The sequence below is a fragment of the Doryrhamphus excisus genome, linkage group LG6, assembly GCF_037039965.1.
Source record: "Doryrhamphus excisus strain RoL-2023G ecotype Guam linkage group LG6, RoL_Dexc_Guam_v1.1, whole genome shotgun sequence".
NCBI classification, from domain to species: domain Eukaryota; kingdom Metazoa; phylum Chordata; class Actinopteri; order Syngnathiformes; family Syngnathidae; genus Doryrhamphus; species Doryrhamphus excisus.
The window spans coordinates 13729765-13751036 of record NC_136362.1 but is presented as its reverse complement, the minus strand read 5'-3'; the positions used below and the strand labels follow the sequence as shown (position 1 = coordinate 13751036).

Below are 21272 nucleotides of genomic sequence, written 5' to 3'. Positions count from 1 at the left end.
ATTCCCTCTCCATTAAAAATGATGTCTTCAGAAATATATAATGCCCTGTTTTGCTTTTGATGAAACAATATACTAATATGGCTTCATGTGTGCAACATTGAGGCCAGTGAGTGTTCAGGTAACTTTGGATTTAATAATAATAATAATGATATTATACTATATTATAACACGGCTGCACAGTGGCCCAATATACAGTAGTTGTTTATTGTGGGGGTCACTTGTATAGAGCTTGTTTTTAATAATTGAAAATAATTCAATTGTTACTATTCCTTGGTTTTTTACACATTTTAAAAATTTAGAGTGAGGATAATAATAATAATAAATTGTGAATGCAACAGTATATTGAGTATATAGAGTCAGGGCATTAAGAATGGGAGCATGTGTGCCTTTCCTCAGTTTTCATCGTATTCTACTCACACATACAATGGCAGGATGCTGCTTAATCACGAGAGGTCACTCACCAGACAGTTGTACATTAACATGTAAGAATGCAGATCTTATCTACCATGACTGAAGATGAGTGAATCATTTTCAACCAGTGTCACGATTGGTCAGCAACACCTTTATCTAGCTCTGCATGCGCTTTAAATAGGTCAGCTGTTACTTCTTTTTGTGCAGGAAAAAAAAAAGACGGTGATGTTTATTTCCATAGAAAAAAACAATTTATTCATATATGTTTTTAAACAATCACTATTGAGGAACAGTTTGCATATACAGGGCGGTACATATGTGTGTGTATCCTTAATACATACATAGTATATTACAGCAGACTATATATCGTCTATCACAGCATTATTGTTACATACCTGTACATGTACCTGTGTTACGTCTGCAAAAGTATAGGCATCAACAGGTTGCTACATTAGTGCATTCCTTTAAAACTAGGAATATCATCGTTACCACTCTTGCACAGAGGAACCACCGGGAGCTACAGTGTCTATACAGCCTGGGAAGAACTATACTGTACACTAAATGTGATATACAATCACAGGGAAATACTAGTTTAGGTAAACACACACAACGTGGAATCTGTTCCACAGATGGAATGTGTTTGGAAGTTTGGTCTGGTTTTGACTTGCTCTCCAACTTAACATAAACAAATACATGTCGTAGATGGCCACTATGTATCCCACTGGAGGTCCTACACAAGTGGTTGAAAGCACAATTACCACAAATACTCCTATGCTATGCTCCTATGTGTGTGGTCATCTGTTTCTTCCATGTGGTAGTTGAATGCACATACTGTACACGATAACATGGAAAATAGTGTGACATCTCCCAAGTTTAGGTTTTATGCGCTTCCATGATGTGCATGCAACTAGCAGACAGAAGGAACTGATGTACCACAGGAGTACATCAAATATTTTAATGAGGGTTTACCAGGGGTGTCATTGTAATTGGTTTTGTGTGTGTGTGTGTGTGTGTGTGTTGCACTTCTCGGCTACAGAGATAAACCAGAAAAGGAATGTACCAACACGCCGTTATTGACTGGTCCAAACATTATCACTTCCTATAACTCTAGGATTTGGTACATCCCCCTTCCGGGTGATGTAATTGTAATGTGTTTTGTTTTTTTGCTTCTCTATCTAGCTGTGTGCACTTCATAACACCATGTGTTCCATACTGTTGTTTACAATGAACTTACAGTTTGCTCCTTGCTGCTATTACAACATTGGCTCTGTCGTTGTTGTGTTGTGCAATACACTTGTTCAAAAAGAGCTTTGTTTTCCTTTCAACTTTGTCATGTACTACAAATCATTATTAAGGTTTAAAAAAATCAGCTTCAGCTTCTCTCCCTGTCCTCTAGTGTGTTTACGGTAATATTCTACACGACTAAAAGCGAACTATAAGCCTGATTAAGTAGCTGAAATCCACATCATATGTGCTCATTTTTGGATGAACAAGATTCTTACCAGACACTTTCTATAGTGCAAGTGTAAACGCGATGTTCCTTAATGTAACAATTACACAGCTCATATTGGAGCACATATTACTTCAGATAAGCAAATTGGTTGAACTCCCAAATAAGTATTTTTGACTTGATTTCTGTTACTTAGGCTTTAGTTTTTGCAGTGTGGTGATTCTGCCTAGTGGGGAATCTGTCAACTACAGTTAACCCTTTAGTAAAGACGTGCACAATTTGTACAAATGGAAGATTTTGGCCTACCAGAGATCTCAAGTGGTGTCTAGAAACATAAAATGTTGCCATCCACTCTGATCTGCACACACAAATAAGACACAATGACAGCCACAGGGAGAGGATACAATACTGTTGTGTTCACACTTGGCATGTTTGGTTCGGTTAAAAGGAACTCTAATGCTTTTGATCTGCTGGTACGGTTCATTTGCGTCAATGTGAATACCATTATCCGAATCCTGGTGTGCACCAAATGTGGGTCGAGTCCACGGAGAGATGGGTCTCGTTCCGCTGTGAAGTGAAATGTGAACACAACACGAATGAAAGACATGGAGCGGTGTTAAAATGACACCAAAACCATGCAGTAATGATAAATATGTAAGAGAAAAGGTGCTGTCTTTTTGTTCTGTCCCCTCCACCCTCCTTTGACACCACCCCACAACCTTTTGTATGTTTAAGAAGTGTTTTGCAAAGTCCAAGATGGTAAATATAGCAGAATATAAAAATAAGCTGCATATTCAAACCATCAGACGGGATATTGGTTTGGAATATTTGAGCTACTTCATGTAAAAAGTCACAAAAGCTGCCTCATCAAGTTCATCAAGTCCTTACTTTATGCATATGTTTTTTTTTACTGTGTAGCCTTTGGTCCCATGACATAAATACCAGTTTGAAAACTAAGTGAACTGCACCAAATAACTACAAGTGTGAACGCAGCCTTAGTGTTACATAAGTGCTGCAGGTTTGGAATTTTCCACGTTCATCATTTGCATAATATTACACTTTCTTCCATTTTAAAGACACTGCCTTAAAGTTATAAATGTGACATATTTCGATGCAGTTCACTAGTTTTCCCCCCAAAAGTGGACGATTCTTCATTCTGTGCAATCTTGCGTCCTCAGTCAGAGAGTCAGTCCAGCATTGGACTCCTAAGAGCTCCCGTCAGAGCCAGGCAGGCGGGAAGGCTCCTCGTCAAGGTCTGTCCTATCTTGAGTGATTGTCGCATGTCAAGCCAGTCGGTTTTGGCTTTAGCTTCTCATTTCAGTTCCCTTTTTGGATGCTTCCACCTTACTTCTGGTCTTCTGCCCACAGAGTCACGGGGGATTTTCACTTTCACACATTGATCTTTCAGGTCAAGTCCTTGGTGTGTCTGTGGCTTTAAGAAGAAAACAACTCCACAGGTGATACAAAGCTGTACAAAAGTGTCACCTTGATAACTGATGGTACCACTAAGGAAAATGTTCTTGATTCAGTCCGGGCCCAGGTACTCTGTGTTCTCTGCTGCCGGTACATGCCCGTTAGTGCGGGCCTTGAAGGTGGGCGTGAAACTGCGCTGGTAATCGGGGTTGTCTATACTATTTTGTGGCATGTATTTGTGAACAAGTCCGCCATTGGATGTAAGTGGAGCGATGATAGCACCGGTGGATGGAAATTCATTGAGGTACTCAGGTCCGTTGAGCCCGTTTTTGAAGCAGTTCAGGTACTCGGCCTCAGTATCATCCGAGGAGATTGTGGGGAGGAGGGCGCGGGGAGGACCGGGCTGCGGGTAGACCGGGTTCATCATGTCTGACGATGTGTTCTGGTTCATGTAGTCTGTCAGGCAAGGAAAGATGGTCATTAAACTAATAAAATAATGAAGCTTTATTTATAGTGTAACAATAACAATTCACACATACTGTATACATCAAATTCTCTAAGCAGAATAGGCTCCAATGAAACATTAAAGATAAGTAGAAAAACTTTCATCAAAGAGGACGCTTGATAAAAACGAAATAATTTTTTCGTGATAAAAACTAAATAAAATTAGTTGGGGAAAGGGTCCTGGCTGTCGGCAAGTTCAGAGTGCCCAGCCTGCTTGGATTCCATCTAGAGGTGTGCTGGAGAGCCCTCTGTCATTCTACTGAGAGACTTTAACTTAAAAGGCACTTCTTGTGTGGACAAAGCAGCGATATGCTTTGTGACCACTTGATGTCGCCCTTTCTTTCAGAGTCAAATGGCGGCAGCAGCGTTGATCATGGCTGATCTTATCTACGTCACTGATATTCTGACAGTTTAAAGATGAAGGACACAAACCTGGGGCAGGCTGGAAAGCGTCGTCTAAAAGTTTATCCGTGGGGTCTGGGATATAACGAAGAACTATGCTTCCATCTCTGCTGGGTAATCCATTCTGTAGCACAAAAATGACATTTTCATGTCAGCTGTAATAACACCAAACATAAAACAAATATACTGAAGTACCTCATTTTTCCATACCTGCAGGCCATTTCTGCTGTAGCATGTTCCAATGCTGCTGTTCAGGCTCTGTGGGGGGGAGGAAACCTGGCATTAACATCTCACAATGATGATGATGATGACACATTTTCCATTTGAGCCATAATGGCAAAGAGGAAGCGTAGCTGTCATCGCAGCGTGAGAAGAAGATGAAGACAGGAAGTGTCCTACTTCAGCTTTGTTCTCGAGTCACGGGAGTGTGAAACGTGTCAAAAGCCCAACCCAAAAGATAAAAAAAAGCAGGGGTGACAGCTGTGGCAAAGCAATTACTTTTAACAGGAAAAGGAAATTAAACACGCTGACGAAACAACCATCTGTAAAACATTTCTAGACCCACGCTGGATGATGTTACAACAACAGGCTCTTATTGGACTGGTATGTTTCTCTGCAAAGGTAATCACAAAGCTTGACAACTACAGGAGCTTCCAGGTAGAATAGCCAGAAGCTGAAACTAAGGAAGAAGAGGTCCACCTGGGAGGAAACGTGGGAGAAGGCAAGGATAATGAGGCCCTCTTATTTGTGTTGGGCTCGAACAGAGGGGGGGTGGTAGTTGCAATTAGATAAAAAAAAAAAAACTGGGCTCATTCAAACCTCTCCATTATCATGAGGAAGACCAAAGAGCTGTCAAAAGCCCCCCCAGGACATGTGTGTAAACCTGACCAAGACTCAAAGAACCCAAAGGCCATCAGCAAGAAGCTTGGTGAGGAAGACACCAATATTGGCACAAATAGACATATACGTGTATGATATACATTGGAATACATCACATAATACAATCCACAGTTCCTCATGTCCAAAAAGGACTACCGTACTTTCCGGACTATAAGTTACACTTTTTCTCATAGGTTGGCTGTTCCTGCGACTTATACTCCAGAGCAAAAAAACTGTTTATGTTACATAAACACTGGACATGAGGGTCACTCCCTATGAGGGTCGCGGGGGTGCTGGAGCCTATCCCAGCTGTCTTCGGGCGAGAGGCGGGGTACACCCTGGACTGGTCGCCAGCCAATCACAGGGCACATATAGACTAACAACCATTCACACTCACATTCATACCTATGGACAATTTGGAGTCGCCAATTAACCTAGCATGTTTTTGGAATGTGGGAGGAAACCGGAGTACCCGGAGAAAACCCACACATGCACGGGGAGAACATGCAAACTCCACAGAGATGGCCGAGTGCGGGATTGAACTCGGGTCTCCTAGCTGTGAGGTCTGTGCGACTTGTGAGGGGCAGGCAGACTGTTCTGTCACCACCCCCGACTGCTGAACACCAGTCACTCATTGGCTGATGCGGGCATGCACTGCGGTCTCATGAAGAAACGCAGCTTTGTTATAATTGTATAATATGTTTCAATTATTCCCGAATACAATTTTTTTTTTATATATGCATGATTTTCCTCGAGTTGTCTTGAACGCAGCATAATCGTAGGATTGGACAGTAGCGGTGTGGGGGGAGGGGCTTGGCAATAGCTGCATTCAAAGCCCTACTGCATGGCTACAATGAGTTTGTGCTTGTCTGGGTCCAGCAGATTCTTTTTTTTTTTTCGTTGGTCATATTGAAACGCCGGAGATCTGGCACAGTGCTGGAATACTTTAAGCCCTGTGTATCTACAGTATTTTTGTACTTTGGATACTGCTTTATCATGATTGTTAAACTTTCCCATTCAATTTGGAACTAAATTGCCATAGCCATCATTAGTCGACTGAAGGATGTCAACATTAGAGTGGAATATATGATGATTACTTATATATGTACTGTATTCATCAGTGCTCATGTGAAACTTTTGACCCGGAATGACTAGAAAATGTATTAACCAATTATGTTAAATATTTGAAGTTAAGATAATAAAGTGTTTTAAGTGTGAAGGAGTCAAAAGTTTGGGAACCACTGTACTGTATGACTAGAATCGATTCATATGAAACGTGTTGTGGTGCCTGGTTCAAGCTTACAGTGGAGTGAAGCAGCGGCGTTTGAGACGTGCTCTGGCTGGCGAAGAAGCCGTGCTGTGGCACGAGGTACTCATCGGCGTCAATTGCGTCCTCCATGTCCTCGCTGCTGACCAAGCTGCGGTAGAATTTATTGTCGGGAGGATTCTGCACGTGCATGCTCTCATCGTCCTGAAGGATAAATGGCATTAGAGTGAGAGTTAGCATCACATCCATGACTGATGGTAGAAATACCGTAAATGAGTGTGAATAAGTGTGGCCTATTTATGCTCATTTTTCTTCCCTTTAAATTTGGTGATGTGTGGTTTATATTCTGGAATTTACCATACATTTTAAAGTTGGGAATTTGAGTAACTTCATATACCTGGATGACAAGATAACGAGGAGGATCCCGCGCCATTTTTGTGAATTCTGCTATTAGTTCTCTGAAACGTGGTCGACTGTCTGCGTCGATCATCCAACCTGTGAACACAACACCATGTTGACTCATTTTCAGTAGATAGTATATGCATACCGCTTATAAAAGCTGTGTACTGACTACTCTAAAATATATCCATGTTTATTTTCTATGAGAAGACAAAATGTGAGGGCGGTTTGGGATTTTTTATACCAAAAACTTACAAAAAAAGTGTTTTTTTCCGCACTCTTCCACTTACATTTGACCATGATCATATAGACGTCTATGGTGCACACTGGAGGCTGAGGCAGACGCTCGCCTTTCTCCAGCACACCAGCTATTTCACTGGCCGGAATGCCGTCATACGGTTTGGTCCCGAATGTCATCAGCTCCCACACTGTTACACCTGCCGAGAAAAAAAGTCTTCAGTTGTTTTTTGTGTGCAATAAAGCTGTAGAAATGCCAATGACGGGGTGTGTGCATTGTCCAACCAGCAATGGTGACAAATAGGCTGTGGGATTTATCAGGATATATCTCAGAGCTTAAAAAGAGTCCCGGGGAACTAGTGTCACCTGTGCCAAAGCTAGCTGATGTCTTAGGCAGAAAAAAAACATATGATCAAACCTTGATGGGGGGGAGAAGAGGATTTGGAAACAGGCCTTCACAAAAGAAAGCAGCAAAGTTTTGAGTTTCCATGAGTTGGCGTTTTTTAATGTGCACATGTGCTGCAGAGCTGGGACTGTGTGTAATCTTGTCCATCTGGGAGAGAGATGTTCTCCCATCTCATGTTGTGTTCTTAAATGTCGACAACATCCTGACAAGATCCAATAAAAATATTCCATCTGAGAATTTCCTTGCTGTTAAAACGCTTGCTGTCACTTTTTGGATATGTCAAGTAAGCGTTATGTGGGCCAATAATGGAGGAGTGTGAAAGTGTCAGAGCTGCAAGTATATATTTTATACATGGCGTTTTAGCATCCTTACTGTACAAAATGTATCCAGGTAGGTATCAGCTATTGCTACACTTTAATACAGAATAATTGTGAAATGTGATGCAGTTCAGTGTATGCATGCAAAACACACAATTTGAACACATCCCACAGAAACAAAGAAAAAGTGTTACTAGTCAACTTGAGACTCTCGCTAAAACCTAGGGGTAATAATGGACTCAGACCTCAACTTTAACAACCTCAGTAAATTCAGCAGCATTTTAACACCTTAAAAAACATTGCCAAAATTAAGGGAATAGTGTAGAGATTTAGAGAGACTAATCCATGTCTCCTGCAGGCTAGACGACTGTAATGGTCTGTACACCGGGCTCTCTCAACAAGCTGCTTCACCCACGGCCCGCCTCCGTGCATGCTCACTGCACTGTGATTGGTCACACGCACAAACTGCTTCCGAACTACAAGCCATATAAGGAAGTCCACCCCTCTGTGACATCACCAAGGGGCAGTTTTACCACACCCTTTGAAACAGAGCATTTTGAGCCATCCCGAACTTCTTTATAGGCTCACTTCCAAATGCCCAAATTCTCCTTGAACACGAGAATACAACATTCTAACTATATGTATAGGTCAGAAAAGTGGAAAAAGTATAATAGGTTCCCTTTAAATTGGAATACACTTAAAAAAGAAATTCAATGTCCAGGTTGCATGAGTCTGCAACTTTCATCACTATTAGAGCTGTCAACTATTGTGTTTTAATTATGACTTATTACATAAAGATATAAATTCTGATGAGAGTCTAATGAAAAACTACTAAGAGTTGAAGCAAATATTCTTTGACGTTTTAGTGAGCTAATCAAAATCAGCTGATATATAATATCACCGTCATCAGGCTGGACACGCTATGTGTTTATGTTCACTAAACAACCACACACAAATAGTGTTTTGAGGGCAAGACGTAATTAGTATCATGACAAGACAGTGAAGTTGTTGAAAACATGGGACAAAACCAGCTTTTGTTTTAAAAACAAAAGTCACTGTGGTATAAAGTCAGGCGAATAACTGTAGCTAGCAAGCTAAAAATGCTGACTTTTTTGATTTGTTTTGTTTTTTTAACCCGCTGTGTGATAGGGTCTAAAGACTCACCATAGCTCCATACGTCACTCTGGTGCGTGTATGTTCTGTTTAGAATGGACTCCAGAGCCATCCACTTAATGGGTACCTGTAAAGCCAATAGAATAACTCAATAAATGCATATTAATTCTGGCATGAAACACAACCATAACACTAAATATTACATAATGATATATAATATAATGATTTACATTTAATTATGTACAATGTAACTATGATGCCACCTCATGGGTCAGAATTGCAATTACCACATCATTAGGTACACCAGCATAATATTGAAGAAAAATGGTCTTATCCCAAATAATAAAGTTCATTTGTTAGCGTGGTTGGTAGAACAACCTTTCCTCCGTCAGCGTGGTACTCCTTCTCATCGGCATTCAGCAGCTTGGCCAGGCCAAAGTCTGTGATCTTGACGTGCTGAGGAGTCTTCACCAGGACGTTTCGAGCTGCCAAGTCGCGGTGGACCAAGTGGCGCTCCTCCAGGTAGTTCATACCCTTGTATCAAAACAAATGGCGTGGTGTTACACAATATGGAAGCTTGAACATGATGTGCTAAAACCATGCCAACTTTAATGAAAAAGTTATGGCTATAATGATAAAGGCTTTAGTGTAAACAACTTTAAAATGAAACTGCTGGTAAAATATTCCCAAACAGGAGACTTTAATGGCAGGGCTGTTTTCAAGCTCTGGCTTATCCTATAACCAAATGTTGGGCTACAATATATTTGTTTCCTGATTAGGCACAAGCCTATATCATGAGGTAATCACACTTCCATGTGGTACACTTTTGTACCGCACTGAAAAATCTGTTAAACTTCTCGCTAAAATGTTTGACAATACCTTTTTTTTGCCATTGTTAGCATGTCCTACAACAGAAATTCAAGTATACACACAAGACTAAGATCCCAGTGATCCCAGCTGTAATGGAGCTGGTGGGTGGATTTAATGAAAGTGGCAGCAGAGGAGTTCTCGGTCCATGCACTCCACCCCTCCATAAAGTTTAGTAGAAATCGAATATGGTGTTTTAGCATAATCCAGTAAGTCCTAGGTTCCCAAAGTGGGGTACGCCCAAGCTAATTTTTGTAAAATTAAACACGGCTTGACTATACACTATACACTGAGATTTGTGTAATGCTTGAATGCCTGATGTGAACAATCAAAAGGTGACAGCATGAAGTTGTTTATTGTTCTGTGTGCATTCCATGAACAAATAGTTCAAGTAATAAGAACAACAAAGTACGTTTGATGACGTTGTGCATGATTTTTTTTAGTTAAATTATACATTGTGGAGTGGACGGTAGTCAAGTGGTTAGCACTGGCCACACAGCTAGGAGATCAGAGTTCGATTCCACCCTCTGCCACCTCTGTGTGGAGTTTTCATGTTCTCCCCGTGCATGCGTGGATTTTCTCCCACATTCCAAAAACATGCTAGGTTAATTGGCGACTGCAAATTGTCCATAGGTATGACTGTGAGTGTGAATGGTTGTTTGTCCATTTGTGCCCTGTGATTGGCTGGCGACCAGTCCAGAGTGTATGAATGTATATACAATGTACTAAGTGAGAGCTGGTCTTCTTATGTGGTGCTGTGACTAATTAGTGTGTTTTCTGAGCTGTATTTGTTGACTGAATGGCGTTACAGCCATTTTATACGGTGGTCCTTGAACATACCATGTGTGACCCAGATCGAGGCTGTGTTGGTTTGAGTTTCTCAGACGCTGCACAGACAGACGTGTATTTTCCATTCTTACTTTCGCCTCGTCCTTGTTCACAAATGTTAATGCTGTGAACCAAACCATATCTTATCCTTCTATGCTCATGTGTGCAAATGAAAAGACACATAGTATTTTAATATCATGTCATAACATATAGTATTTTTAATAATATATCCAACATCTTTCAGTCAGATGTATGAAGGTGGTACGCGACTATGAAAAGTAGTCTAAGCAGTAGACAAAACATAAACGGAAGAGAGCTCACCTTAGCAATCTGCACACACCAGTTGAGCAGGTACTGCGACCCGATGCTGTCCTTGTTCTCCTTGACATAGTCCAGCAGGCAGCCGAAAGGCATCAGCTGGGTCACTAGCTGCACCGTGGAGGTCAGGCAGATGCCCAGCAGGCGGCACACGTGTGGGTGTTCCACGCTTGCCATCACGTATGCCTCCTGTGTGACGATGTGAGGAAGATGTAATAGAAAGTCTCATTAAAAAAGAATAATGTGCATTCATTTTTCACAGGGCCAACACTCACACGGACCCTACATGGATTATGATCAAAATAAGCGTCAATTTTCTTGAAATGCATGCAATGCAATATAAATACAAGATGCAATACAGTCAGACTGACGTATTGCAATTATTCTCTGAATAGCTTTTACTTAATCAACTTACGTCCAGGATCTCTTTGTTGGCTTTGGGCGACGTGGCTTCTCTCAAAACCTTGATGGCCACTGGGATCTTCACGTCCTCTCCCTCTGGCACCCAAAGGCCCTGCATGGATACACACACCCAATAAGGTATTTCATGAGCTGTGTTACTGTACATGGGTATAATACGATGTGTGCAATAGATGGAAATGTATTTTGATTAGCATTAGTCCTCCAAATTACATTTTTTAATTTTCAAATGATTATGCTTTTTATATTATATAAAAAAATAATTATGCATGTGCTTAACAGCAATTAAATAAAATAATTAATAATAAAATTAATTAATATTTGTAAAACATATTTTTTATTATTCATTTTTATTTGTTTTTTAATATGTATTAGTTTTTTTAACCTACAAATATGCATATTTTTGTGATAATTAATTATAACACATCCTTAGAAATGATATAATGATCAATTATTAATCATTAATTAATTATGAAGAATATTTATGTATTCATATGTTTAATAAAGGAATGTAGACGTTGACATTAAATTGCTTCCTGATGCATCTGTGATAATACCATGAGTAAATACAGTTCATACAACATTGAAAAATACTGTATAATGATCAGAATATTAATAATAAAATATTTCTAAATCATGCAGAAAAAAATGCATAATAATAGAACGAACATAATAATAAAATAGCAAAGTACAGATTGAAGATAAACGTTGAACCCTAAAACCATTTTCTTAAGCAGGCCAATTATATTATATGTAATTCGGCAATAAAAAGCTACCCGGTCAGTAATGAAACAGCAAAATGATTGTGTAATGTTCAGCATCTTTCTCCTAAGCCCCCAAGTGTGTGTTTAATGCGCACAGGAAGCCAAAGTGGAGTCAGTGGTGCGTGACCATGCAAGTTAAAAATGCTTCTTTTAATTGAAAAATTGACAGCAGATGTCGCCGAGCGAAGGCGACACACACTTGGATCAGGTCGGATCACATGCTGGGTGGAAATTCTGACAAGGCTGCCATTTCTAGCCCCAAAAAACCCCGAAATAACCAGTTACCTTGTAAACTGTACCAAAAGCCCCAGATCCCAGCACTTTGATTTTCTTGAATTCGGGTTCCTTCAAGATGCGTAGCAGTGCTTGGTTGGGTGCTTCGCCGCTTGGAGTCAGAGGTTCAACCAACTGGGAAAAACAATGCACAAGCTACAAAATATGTTCGCTTTTGTGCAGACACTTTACAGTGAAAATGGTCTCATCGTACCTCCTTCTCTTGAAGAAGTCTGCGCATGGTCCTTTTCCTCTTGATGTGGCGTCGCCGTAGAAACACAAACACAGACAGGGCTACAACCAGGAATGCCAGAAGGCCACCAACCACACCCGCTGCAATCATGGACAGGCCCGAAGTGCTGAAAGACAACACAGGATATGCCGATGAATGAGAATGTTATCACGAAATGAGAGATGCTGGGTTAATGAGGTTTGTTTACTTACATTTTCCCCTGGCAGCCTTGGATACCACGCCCTGTGCACCTGTAAACAAATCAATCACAATTAAACACGCTTCCACGCTGATACTGTTAAAGCGTGTGAATTATTATTTGTGACATGCTTAACAAAGTACATCACATGTTTACATTTGCACAGTTCAACAATCATGCAAAGGAGTAGAAAGAAACAGATCTTATTTAATAACATCATTGTTTATGATGCGGAACTGCTCCAAACTACAACCATAATAAACATACACGGGTAGTTGTACTTTATAAAAGGATATCACAACTTTTGCATCAGACAACACCACGTTTTGGCGCATGTCTGCAATATAAGTCAATGCACTATATTCATTTTTTTATTAATGTACTGTAATTTATTAATTTTAACTTACCTTAAAAATATTAAATATAAAATTAAAATTAACTTATTTTTTCTCTTCTTATACTATTGATACAAATTCCCTATTCTGTTCTCACCTAATTAAAAATGGGGACATATTACCAGTACTTGACATGGAGAATGGGTAGGAATAAACAAGCTCTACTTCTTCTTACTTCTTTTTGAAAAGAAGTCAAAACCAAAAAAAGGTCAAAACCCAACCATGACCATGACTGATGATGAAAAACAAGTAGCATTGCCATCATCAAATATTATCCAAGAAACAACACGCACAATTTTTTTTAACTCCAAACCAGAAGGTAATAATAATGTAATGTTTAGGCATTCATAGGGAAATAAACTGTACTTGGCAACTTCAGATGAAGGCCAAATCGGCACCACAAGCCTTATAATAAGGCAGCAAGAACATGTGATTTATCCCACCAATCAACATAGTCATTATCGAAGAAAATGTAGTTAAGACATACACTTAACTACGTGGAATTAAAAGTGAACAGTGGTATATTATTATTTTAAATATAATTATGATGTCAAAATTTTGTTACCAAAGTTAAAAAAAACTTAAACCCTAAAAATTAAAAAACCCTAAATGGGAAGAGAAGGGAAAAAAAAATTCAAATCAAGAGAAGGATACGTAATGTATGTTAAGCCATAAATACTGTATAATTCATCATCATGTCCTTGAAATCTGTGTGTGTTTTTTACCCTTGGGTGCAGTTGGGGTGACACAGCTGGCACACTTTTAAGTCGTCGGCGTATTTCCACACGAGAGCGTCGTCCTCACCCGGCACACCTTGAGGACAGCGGGCGACGCAGAAGAGTCCATCCCTGAAGTTGGCGCACTCGGTGCAGTTGGCAGAACCCTGAAAGAACCACAAAGACATCATGTGATTATTGCTACAGTATATTGTCTCTACTATCTCTGAACCCCTCATGAGCAAGTGACACAAGTGAGAAAGAGCTCCCGCTAAGGAAAAAGCAACTTCGAACTGAAATGAAACTTGGTGTGAGGCGACTGTCTGCCGCGACTGGACTAAAACGAGCAAATAACAATAACTGTATAATTAGGCTTGCAACGATATACTACTAGCACTACCCTCGATAAGCATACCAAAGCATACCACTGCCAGCAACAAAAGGGTTACTGAAAGGTGGAGTGTTGGAGTTGGATATTTTGACACCATTTACAATGGGAACACAATACAATGCTCTAGAGTGCAGTTGCTCTGCCAGTGGCAAAGTCAATTGCCTTTATGATCTATGTAATGTACTTTTATGATAAGAGTATGACCTGTTTCCGGTAGAAGTGTAAGCTCCAACACAACCACATTTATGGTTGACTGAAGTCACATTTTAATGTTATAAACTGCCTGTGTAAAACATAAGCATACCGCTGTAAAATACAACTAAATAAAACCAAAATAAAGTAAAACTACTAACTCTTTGATGACACCTGACAGACAAGAACAAGAGAGGAAAGAGCAGGTTTTTTTGCACTGTAATACTGTCAGCTAGTGGTGTTTTATAGAGGGATTGGTAAAGAAATTGCATTTTAGTGTTACATTTTTTATAATGGCACATTGTAATACACTCATTAAAAAAGCAAAATAATATTAGAATGATAAAGCTCATCCAATTTTTAAGCTGTTTGTCCTCATTAGGGTACTGGGGGTATGCTGGAGCCTATGACAGCTGTCTTCAGGCAAGAGGCGGGGTACACCCTGGACCGGTTGCCAGCCAATCGCATGGCACATATAGACAAACAACCAATTCATACCTATGGATAATGAAGAGTCTCCACTCCACCTAACATGCATGTTTTTGAAATGTGGGGGGGAACCGGAGTACCCGGAGGAAACACACACACACGGGGAGAACATGCCCAAGCGGGGATTCAAACCTAACATTATAAATACTGAACAATAAGTTCTTCCCTCTTTGCCCTCACTGGTGACATCACAAAAAAATAAAGCAAAAGCAAAACTTGCTTTAAAAGCTTACCAAGCTAACATCTCACATGACTTATGTATATGTTCATAAAATAATGTTGGAAGTCCAAATTGGAAAGTAAATGTGTTTTTTGGGGGTTACAAGAACAACATAATGTTTTCCAGACATACTGGAGCACTGCAGGTTGCTGTTCTGTTCATATGCTGGCACTCAGGGTGACAATCCACGCATGTCTTCTTCACGACAGCCTCCCGCGGCTCCCTGCAGATACATGAAGCCAACCAAGGGTAGAAGTTACATTTTAAGCAACATTTAATGTTTGATGGTATCCTGCAAAAACAAACACATGTGAGAGGAATGTACAATGTTTGTCTAATTTCTACTAAACTGGCTTGGTTGTTGATGGTCGCTTTAATAACAAAACCCATCAAACATTATGCAGGAAGGGAGTGAACCACAATGTCAAAAGTGAAATTTGTCTAAAAATAAGGACCTCCGTCGGAAAAACACAAAATCCTCCCATACCCCTCCAGGATGTTGCAGGAGTCCACGCAGCTCCCGCCGCGACTGAAGTCCCGGCAGGCAAAACACATGTCAGGGCCAGGACCCCAGCATCCATCTGCAGTGCACTTATGATCGCAAGTGTCGTTTCTCTGAGCTGAAAACAAACACACAATCCTGTGAATGTTGTAATTAGAATCAGGGCGGTAATTGGAGAGAAACTTCTCAATGTGAAAACCCATTATATATAAGAAATGTATTTTTTACTTTAAAAAGATAGCTCTCTTAGACCACATGGTCGTGTCACGTTGAGTGTTGTGGCAATGACCCAGTGCAAGTGTTTAATTAAGTGTTAAGCTGCAGTACAGAAAAAAATGAAGCTTGCCGAAGCATGTAGCTAAAACACACACAGATAGCACGAGACATTGACAAACATGCACAAAACAAACAATGCTACAAAGGATAATGCAACCGGCTGAACATACAGGAACATAAGCCAACTCTTACATACGCAGTGACAGGTAATTTATGAAGTATATTGCACAACCAGCAGCAACACAGGCAAAGGGAACAAACTACCCAGCCAACATTAATACTGATGATGAGTTCATTGTAAACAACAGTACAGCAAGTGTAACACACTTGACTTTCACACCAACACCTGAGTAGCCACATTTTAAAGCGCATCCAGAGGCAGATAGATGTTGACCACTCAAGATACTTCAAAAGCAGTTACTGCAATCATGTGTTGTTAATTTGAGATCCCAGTGGTTATTTGCTTATTTGGACCATGCTCCCTGTGACTCCCTGTGAATTTAATAGAATAGAGTTGTTAGTTGGATCATTTACACTATTATTATTATTATTATTATTCCAATAATAAGTATATGAAAAATACTAACAAAAACTAAATGTATTTAACAGAGAAGTTGTTAATACAGTTTCTGTGAATCTGTTAAAAATGTCAGAAATTCATCAAGTACTGCTGCAAACACCTGAAATTTGAATGTGGTCGCAATAAAACAATGACTTTCTCTTCTGCACACATACAAAAAATATATGTATACTTAAAAAATACTGTTAAATACTATGAAATCTAGCAATTTCTTTATACATGATAAGTAGGGATGTCCTGTATTGGCTTTATTTGCCGATAACCGATATGCCAATATTGTCCAACTCAATTTCCGATTCCCATATCAACCAATCCTGATATGTGTAATATCACAGATATTTTTCTTGAGTAAAAGCTTAGTTACAATACTCTTAAATGGGTACAGTTGTTTTGTTGGCTACTCCACCATCTCCGAGTAGATAATTCATGGATTACATATTTCATATAAGAATACATTTGTGTTTCTTGTGCCTTGATTGATGTTATTTTTGGAAAGATTAGATTTGGTGTAATAAATACGTTTTCTACCTATGAGCTTTGCATGCTGTCTGCGGGATGAAACTCACCCTTAAATGTATTTGTAAAAGGTGCTTAATGGAAGTAAATATTTACTTACAGGGCAACACATCTAATATGGCGGTGACGTTGACGTGCGTACTGTGCGCTCAGCGCTCATTTCCCAGTGTGCTTTGCTGTACTGTTGTTGTAATAAATTACATGTTTAGAACTTACATAGTTGTTGGTTATTCTGTATTACTTCTTGGTAGTGTCTTGTCTGTTGTTATGTACTTATTTCTTTAAGACACCATGAATAAGGATGGTCTATTTGTTGCTCTATTGTTCAAGTCGGGTGTTATTGCTCTTCCAGAGAAGAGTTTGAGCAACATGCTCAAACATGCTGTACATCAGGTCTCAATAAGGTAAGATGTCGGGAAAATAATTACTATCGGACATCTCTAATCATACGTTTTCTACAGAATGCGGCAATAAAATATTGCATCTTATTGTTTAAAAATCATATTAATACACAGACAATTGTATTTCATTGTTTAAATTACAATCAATAAATTATCCATCATTTAGGAATACAGTGCATTAGAGTTACAGTTAGATGTTCAATTAAAATATGATGGACAGACTGATTATTCATCTTCAAGAGAAATTCTGCAAAAATGTCATAACACATTTAACCACTTAAAAATAAAACAAAGAAAGCAAGATAAGAGAGAAAAAAGTAAGACTTACCGCATGTGTCAGCATCGGCATTGTCACCCACAATAGCAGTCTGTGTCCCAGATTTGAAGAGCCCCTTCCAGTGGTTTCCGTCAGTGTAACAGAGGTTCTGGTTCTTGATGATGACCACATCTCCGTCACTGATTTCTTTGAGGGATCGCATTCCCAGGTGGCTGATCTCCAGCTGAGTCACAACCACACTCCGGCTTCCCCTGCAGGGTATACAAGAACATTATGACACTCTTGAATAATTCTTTGTTTTTGTTTTTGAGTGCTGTAATCCCTCGCCAGTTCACAGTTTGGATTTTGCACGGTTTTAAAAAAAATACATTATTAATAACTCATGCTTGGTGGTTAAATACGGCCTATTAGTCCAAATATATGTATATTGAAGCAAATATAATGTATTTTTTGCCTACATTAAGTATTTTCAAGGATAAAAATGCCAAAATGAACTAAAATACAACCATAAATCATATAAAAGATTGATTCACTGGTCACTGGGTGTCATCAGTAATGTTACTAGAATGTTCGGTGAGAGACACAAAGACTTAATTGCCGGAACAAGAGGCTTTTAATGCAGGTTTGAATGATCTCACACAAGCTTAAATGGCTTATTTACTCATATTACGTCTGCTATATTGGGTATTACAAGTGTAAAGGGCTCTAATCATGTTAACCACCATATTCAGAAGGTCGTAAAGTGTTTTTTTTTTGCCAACTACGAAAATATTGCCTGATTAAGGGATCCTATTTTGTTTACAGTCAGGTCTGGAAACAATTAACTACAATAAATGAGGGATTACTGTAATCATATAAGACATCTCCTCACCGTTTGGTTCGTCCTCGGATGATTTCCAGGTTCTCGAAAGGACTGAGGGAGTTCATGCTTGACGGCCATGTTTGGATCCACAAGTATCCTGAAAACAAAGTCTTAAGTGTGATCTTTTCTGAATGAAATCTTTTGTAAAAATGCCTTACCTGTTATTTCTTTTACCGTCTTGAACACGTCCAGCTGGACGGGGTCCATCTTTGGTGTTTTGGTGTACGTATCTCTGCAAACATCAAGTCCCGGAGTCAGCAATCTGTACATGCACACGAGTGCTGCCCTTTGATTGTCCTCGACTTACCCGTGAATGGAGGTGTGGATGAAGGCGATGTTGCCATTGATTTTGGTGCAGTTTTTGAATGAATCGATGTTGGTGGCATTGATGGACAGGGTGTGTGTTAGGTTGCCTGTGCCCAGTCCATTGCACACTGACAACAATTAAGACATTACATGTCATGACTCGAAATGTTTTGTTGGAAAAACAATTCATTAATACTCTGATGTATTGAGAGCACGAGGCCGAGGACGATAGTAAATAAATAGATAATCAATAAATCAAATTTAACTTGATAATTTTGCTGGCTCAATATATTGCCACGTCTGGGATAGGCTCCAGCATGCCTACCTAAGCGGTAGAAAATGAATGGATAGCTAGATGACAGAATCTGTGAAAATCGAATATGAAATTGTGACCATTGTTTACACACTGTTAGGACCCTGGGTGGTAACACTTTGAATTGGAAATGTAGAATAATTGAAGTAAATATTGAAATATTTGCATTAAAAACATGGCCAGTAGTGGTAAAATCATATCAAAGTCTAAACGCTTCCAACTATGCAAAAAGGTTCAGATAGTTATCCAAAACCAAAACCACACTGTTGAAGCTGCAGCATTTCTCTCATTCAGTTTTGTGGTTTGTTTGTCTTTTTGAAATTTGCAGAAGTTTTGTTTTGCATTTCTTTTTGACGATGCAACATTTATGAGATTGCAGCATTTCTAACTTGAGCTGAAATTTCCCGTCCCATCTGTTTTATGGTGTTTTTGGATCAGTCCTGTCTTTGGAGTGTTTGAACGTTGCTTCTGTTGGCCACCCTACTCGGGGCTACGTGCACTCGAACAAAGCACAAGAATGCAAATGTAATGATTGACATCTGTGCAAGGATGAGTCATGAGGATGTCACCTTGTTTCACAGTGACAGCTTAGCGCCTCACCTTTAGGGCACAGTCCATCACATTTGGCACACTTCCTGATGCCGCCCTCCTCCACCTCATAAGTGTTCCCGCTGCAGGTCCTCACGCACGCTCCGTGGTCGGTCACAACGTAGTTATCTGGGAGGAGAATTGTACACATTGAGTGTTTTACTGTTGAATTGGCACAATGTGGCACACTGCCATATGACCGAGCAGTAAGTTACGAGCACAAAGAAACAGTGGTGATAGTTAAACATGGAAGTTAAAGAGCGATAGAACAGATGTGACATTAACACGGCTACAAACTCAATCATTTTCTTTCCTTGTCTGTGAGGTTTACAATTCAACTAGGAAGCACTTAATGTCTGACAACTACAAGGTATTCATGCACAAAGTAGCAATAGTATAAATATCTATGGTAGCATCTGTTAAGACATTCTTACGTGGGCAGCTCTTCACACAGGTGGCGCCGAAGTTGTACTTTCCGTGCGGGTTAGGTACCAGCTGGTGCAGGTTGGGGTCATAGCGCATGAGGCCCGGGCAGGAGTCCTTGCACACCCCATCGTCCTGGAAGTCCCGACAGGCCTGCAGCACAAACATAAGAGAGGCTAATGATAACACTGCATTCCTCAATGGCGGCCTTGGACTCAGCGCTCTCAGAGCTCCTAAATACACAACCTAATACACCCTTTAATACCTCAAGACAGGAGTCTTTAAAAACGATGACAACTGTTTGGAAATAATCTGGGGGCGTCTTCTAAAAATGACCAAAATAATACATTAATGCAGGGGTCTCAAACACACGGCCCGCGGGCCAAATGTGGCATGCAGGATACTAGTTTGAGGCCCCCGCCTTGATATGAAAGTTTAATGTTAGTGCAGCCCGTGCAAGTTTGATATGGATGCTGTATGCTGTATGGTATCATGTTAATAATGTTCATGTTAAAGGTTAAATAACTGTTAATAGTTATCCTCCCTATCCGTGTGGAAGTGGTAAGTTTTTGGCTATTTAAGTTTAAAGGAAATAACTTGAAGGCTACCGTTTAGGTCGCTAGCTCTCTAGTTTGCGAGTTAGCATGTGTCTCAAGACCCTGCAGTTGTGCAATATGTTGTAAATAAAAAAAGTATAAATGTGACTATAGTCGTGTTTTGTCATGTCTACAGGGCTCTAATAATGCTTTGTTCATTTTAATCTGAAAAAAATAATTTGTCTACCCACTAACTATATGTGGTTTCTTATGTTTTTATTATTTGCCATTTTCATTCATTCATTCATTTTCTAACGCTTTTTCCTCACGAGGGTCGCGGGGGTGCTGGAGCCTATCCCAGCTGTCTTCGGGCGAGAGGCGGGGTACACCCTGGACTGGTCGCCAGCCAATCACAGGGCACATATAGACAAACAACTATTCACACTCACATTCATACATATGGACAATTTGGAGTCACCAATTAACCTAGCATGTTTTTGGAATGTGGGAGGAAACCGGAGTACCCGGAGAAAACCCACGCATGCACGAGGAGAACATGCAAACTCCACACAGCTGGTCTCCTAGCTGTG

General features: G+C 39.9%; 1 protein-coding gene across 2 annotated transcripts in view; it reads right to left on the bottom strand.

The window, feature by feature from the left end:
* Nucleotides 1-645: 645 nt before the first annotated feature.
* Nucleotides 646-21272, bottom strand: part of egfra (epidermal growth factor receptor a (erythroblastic leukemia viral (v-erb-b) oncogene homolog, avian)) — a 47948-nt gene continuing 27321 nt past the window's right edge. Inside the window, exons 7-28 of one of the 2 annotated variants that reach the window (XM_058067147.2) lie at nt 20158-20299; nt 19736-19852; nt 18824-18950; nt 18675-18748; nt 18526-18613; nt 17706-17905; nt 15590-15722; nt 15235-15325; nt 13820-13977; nt 12713-12751; nt 12483-12627; nt 12281-12403; nt 11227-11325; nt 10815-11000; nt 9177-9332; nt 8850-8925; nt 7016-7162; nt 6724-6821; nt 6363-6530; nt 4376-4438; nt 4211-4304; nt 646-3730 (exon numbers count right to left, since the gene is read on the bottom strand). In XM_058067147.2, coding sequence (XP_057923130.2) covers nt 3387-3730; nt 4211-4304; nt 4376-4438; nt 6363-6530; nt 6724-6821; nt 7016-7162; nt 8850-8925; nt 9177-9332; nt 10815-11000; nt 11227-11325; nt 12281-12403; nt 12483-12627; nt 12713-12751; nt 13820-13977; nt 15235-15325; nt 15590-15722; nt 17706-17905; nt 18526-18613; nt 18675-18748; nt 18824-18950; nt 19736-19852; nt 20158-20299 — 2868 coding nt within the window. In that variant the 3' untranslated portion in view covers nt 646-3386. The remainder of the gene's footprint in view (nt 3731-4210; nt 4305-4375; nt 4439-6362; nt 6531-6723; nt 6822-7015; nt 7163-8849; nt 8926-9176; nt 9333-10814; nt 11001-11226; nt 11326-12280; nt 12404-12482; nt 12628-12712; nt 12752-13819; nt 13978-15234; nt 15326-15589; nt 15723-17705; nt 17906-18525; nt 18614-18674; nt 18749-18823; nt 18951-19735; nt 19853-20157; nt 20300-21272) is intronic. The other variant, XM_058067148.2, reaches the window with a different exon arrangement.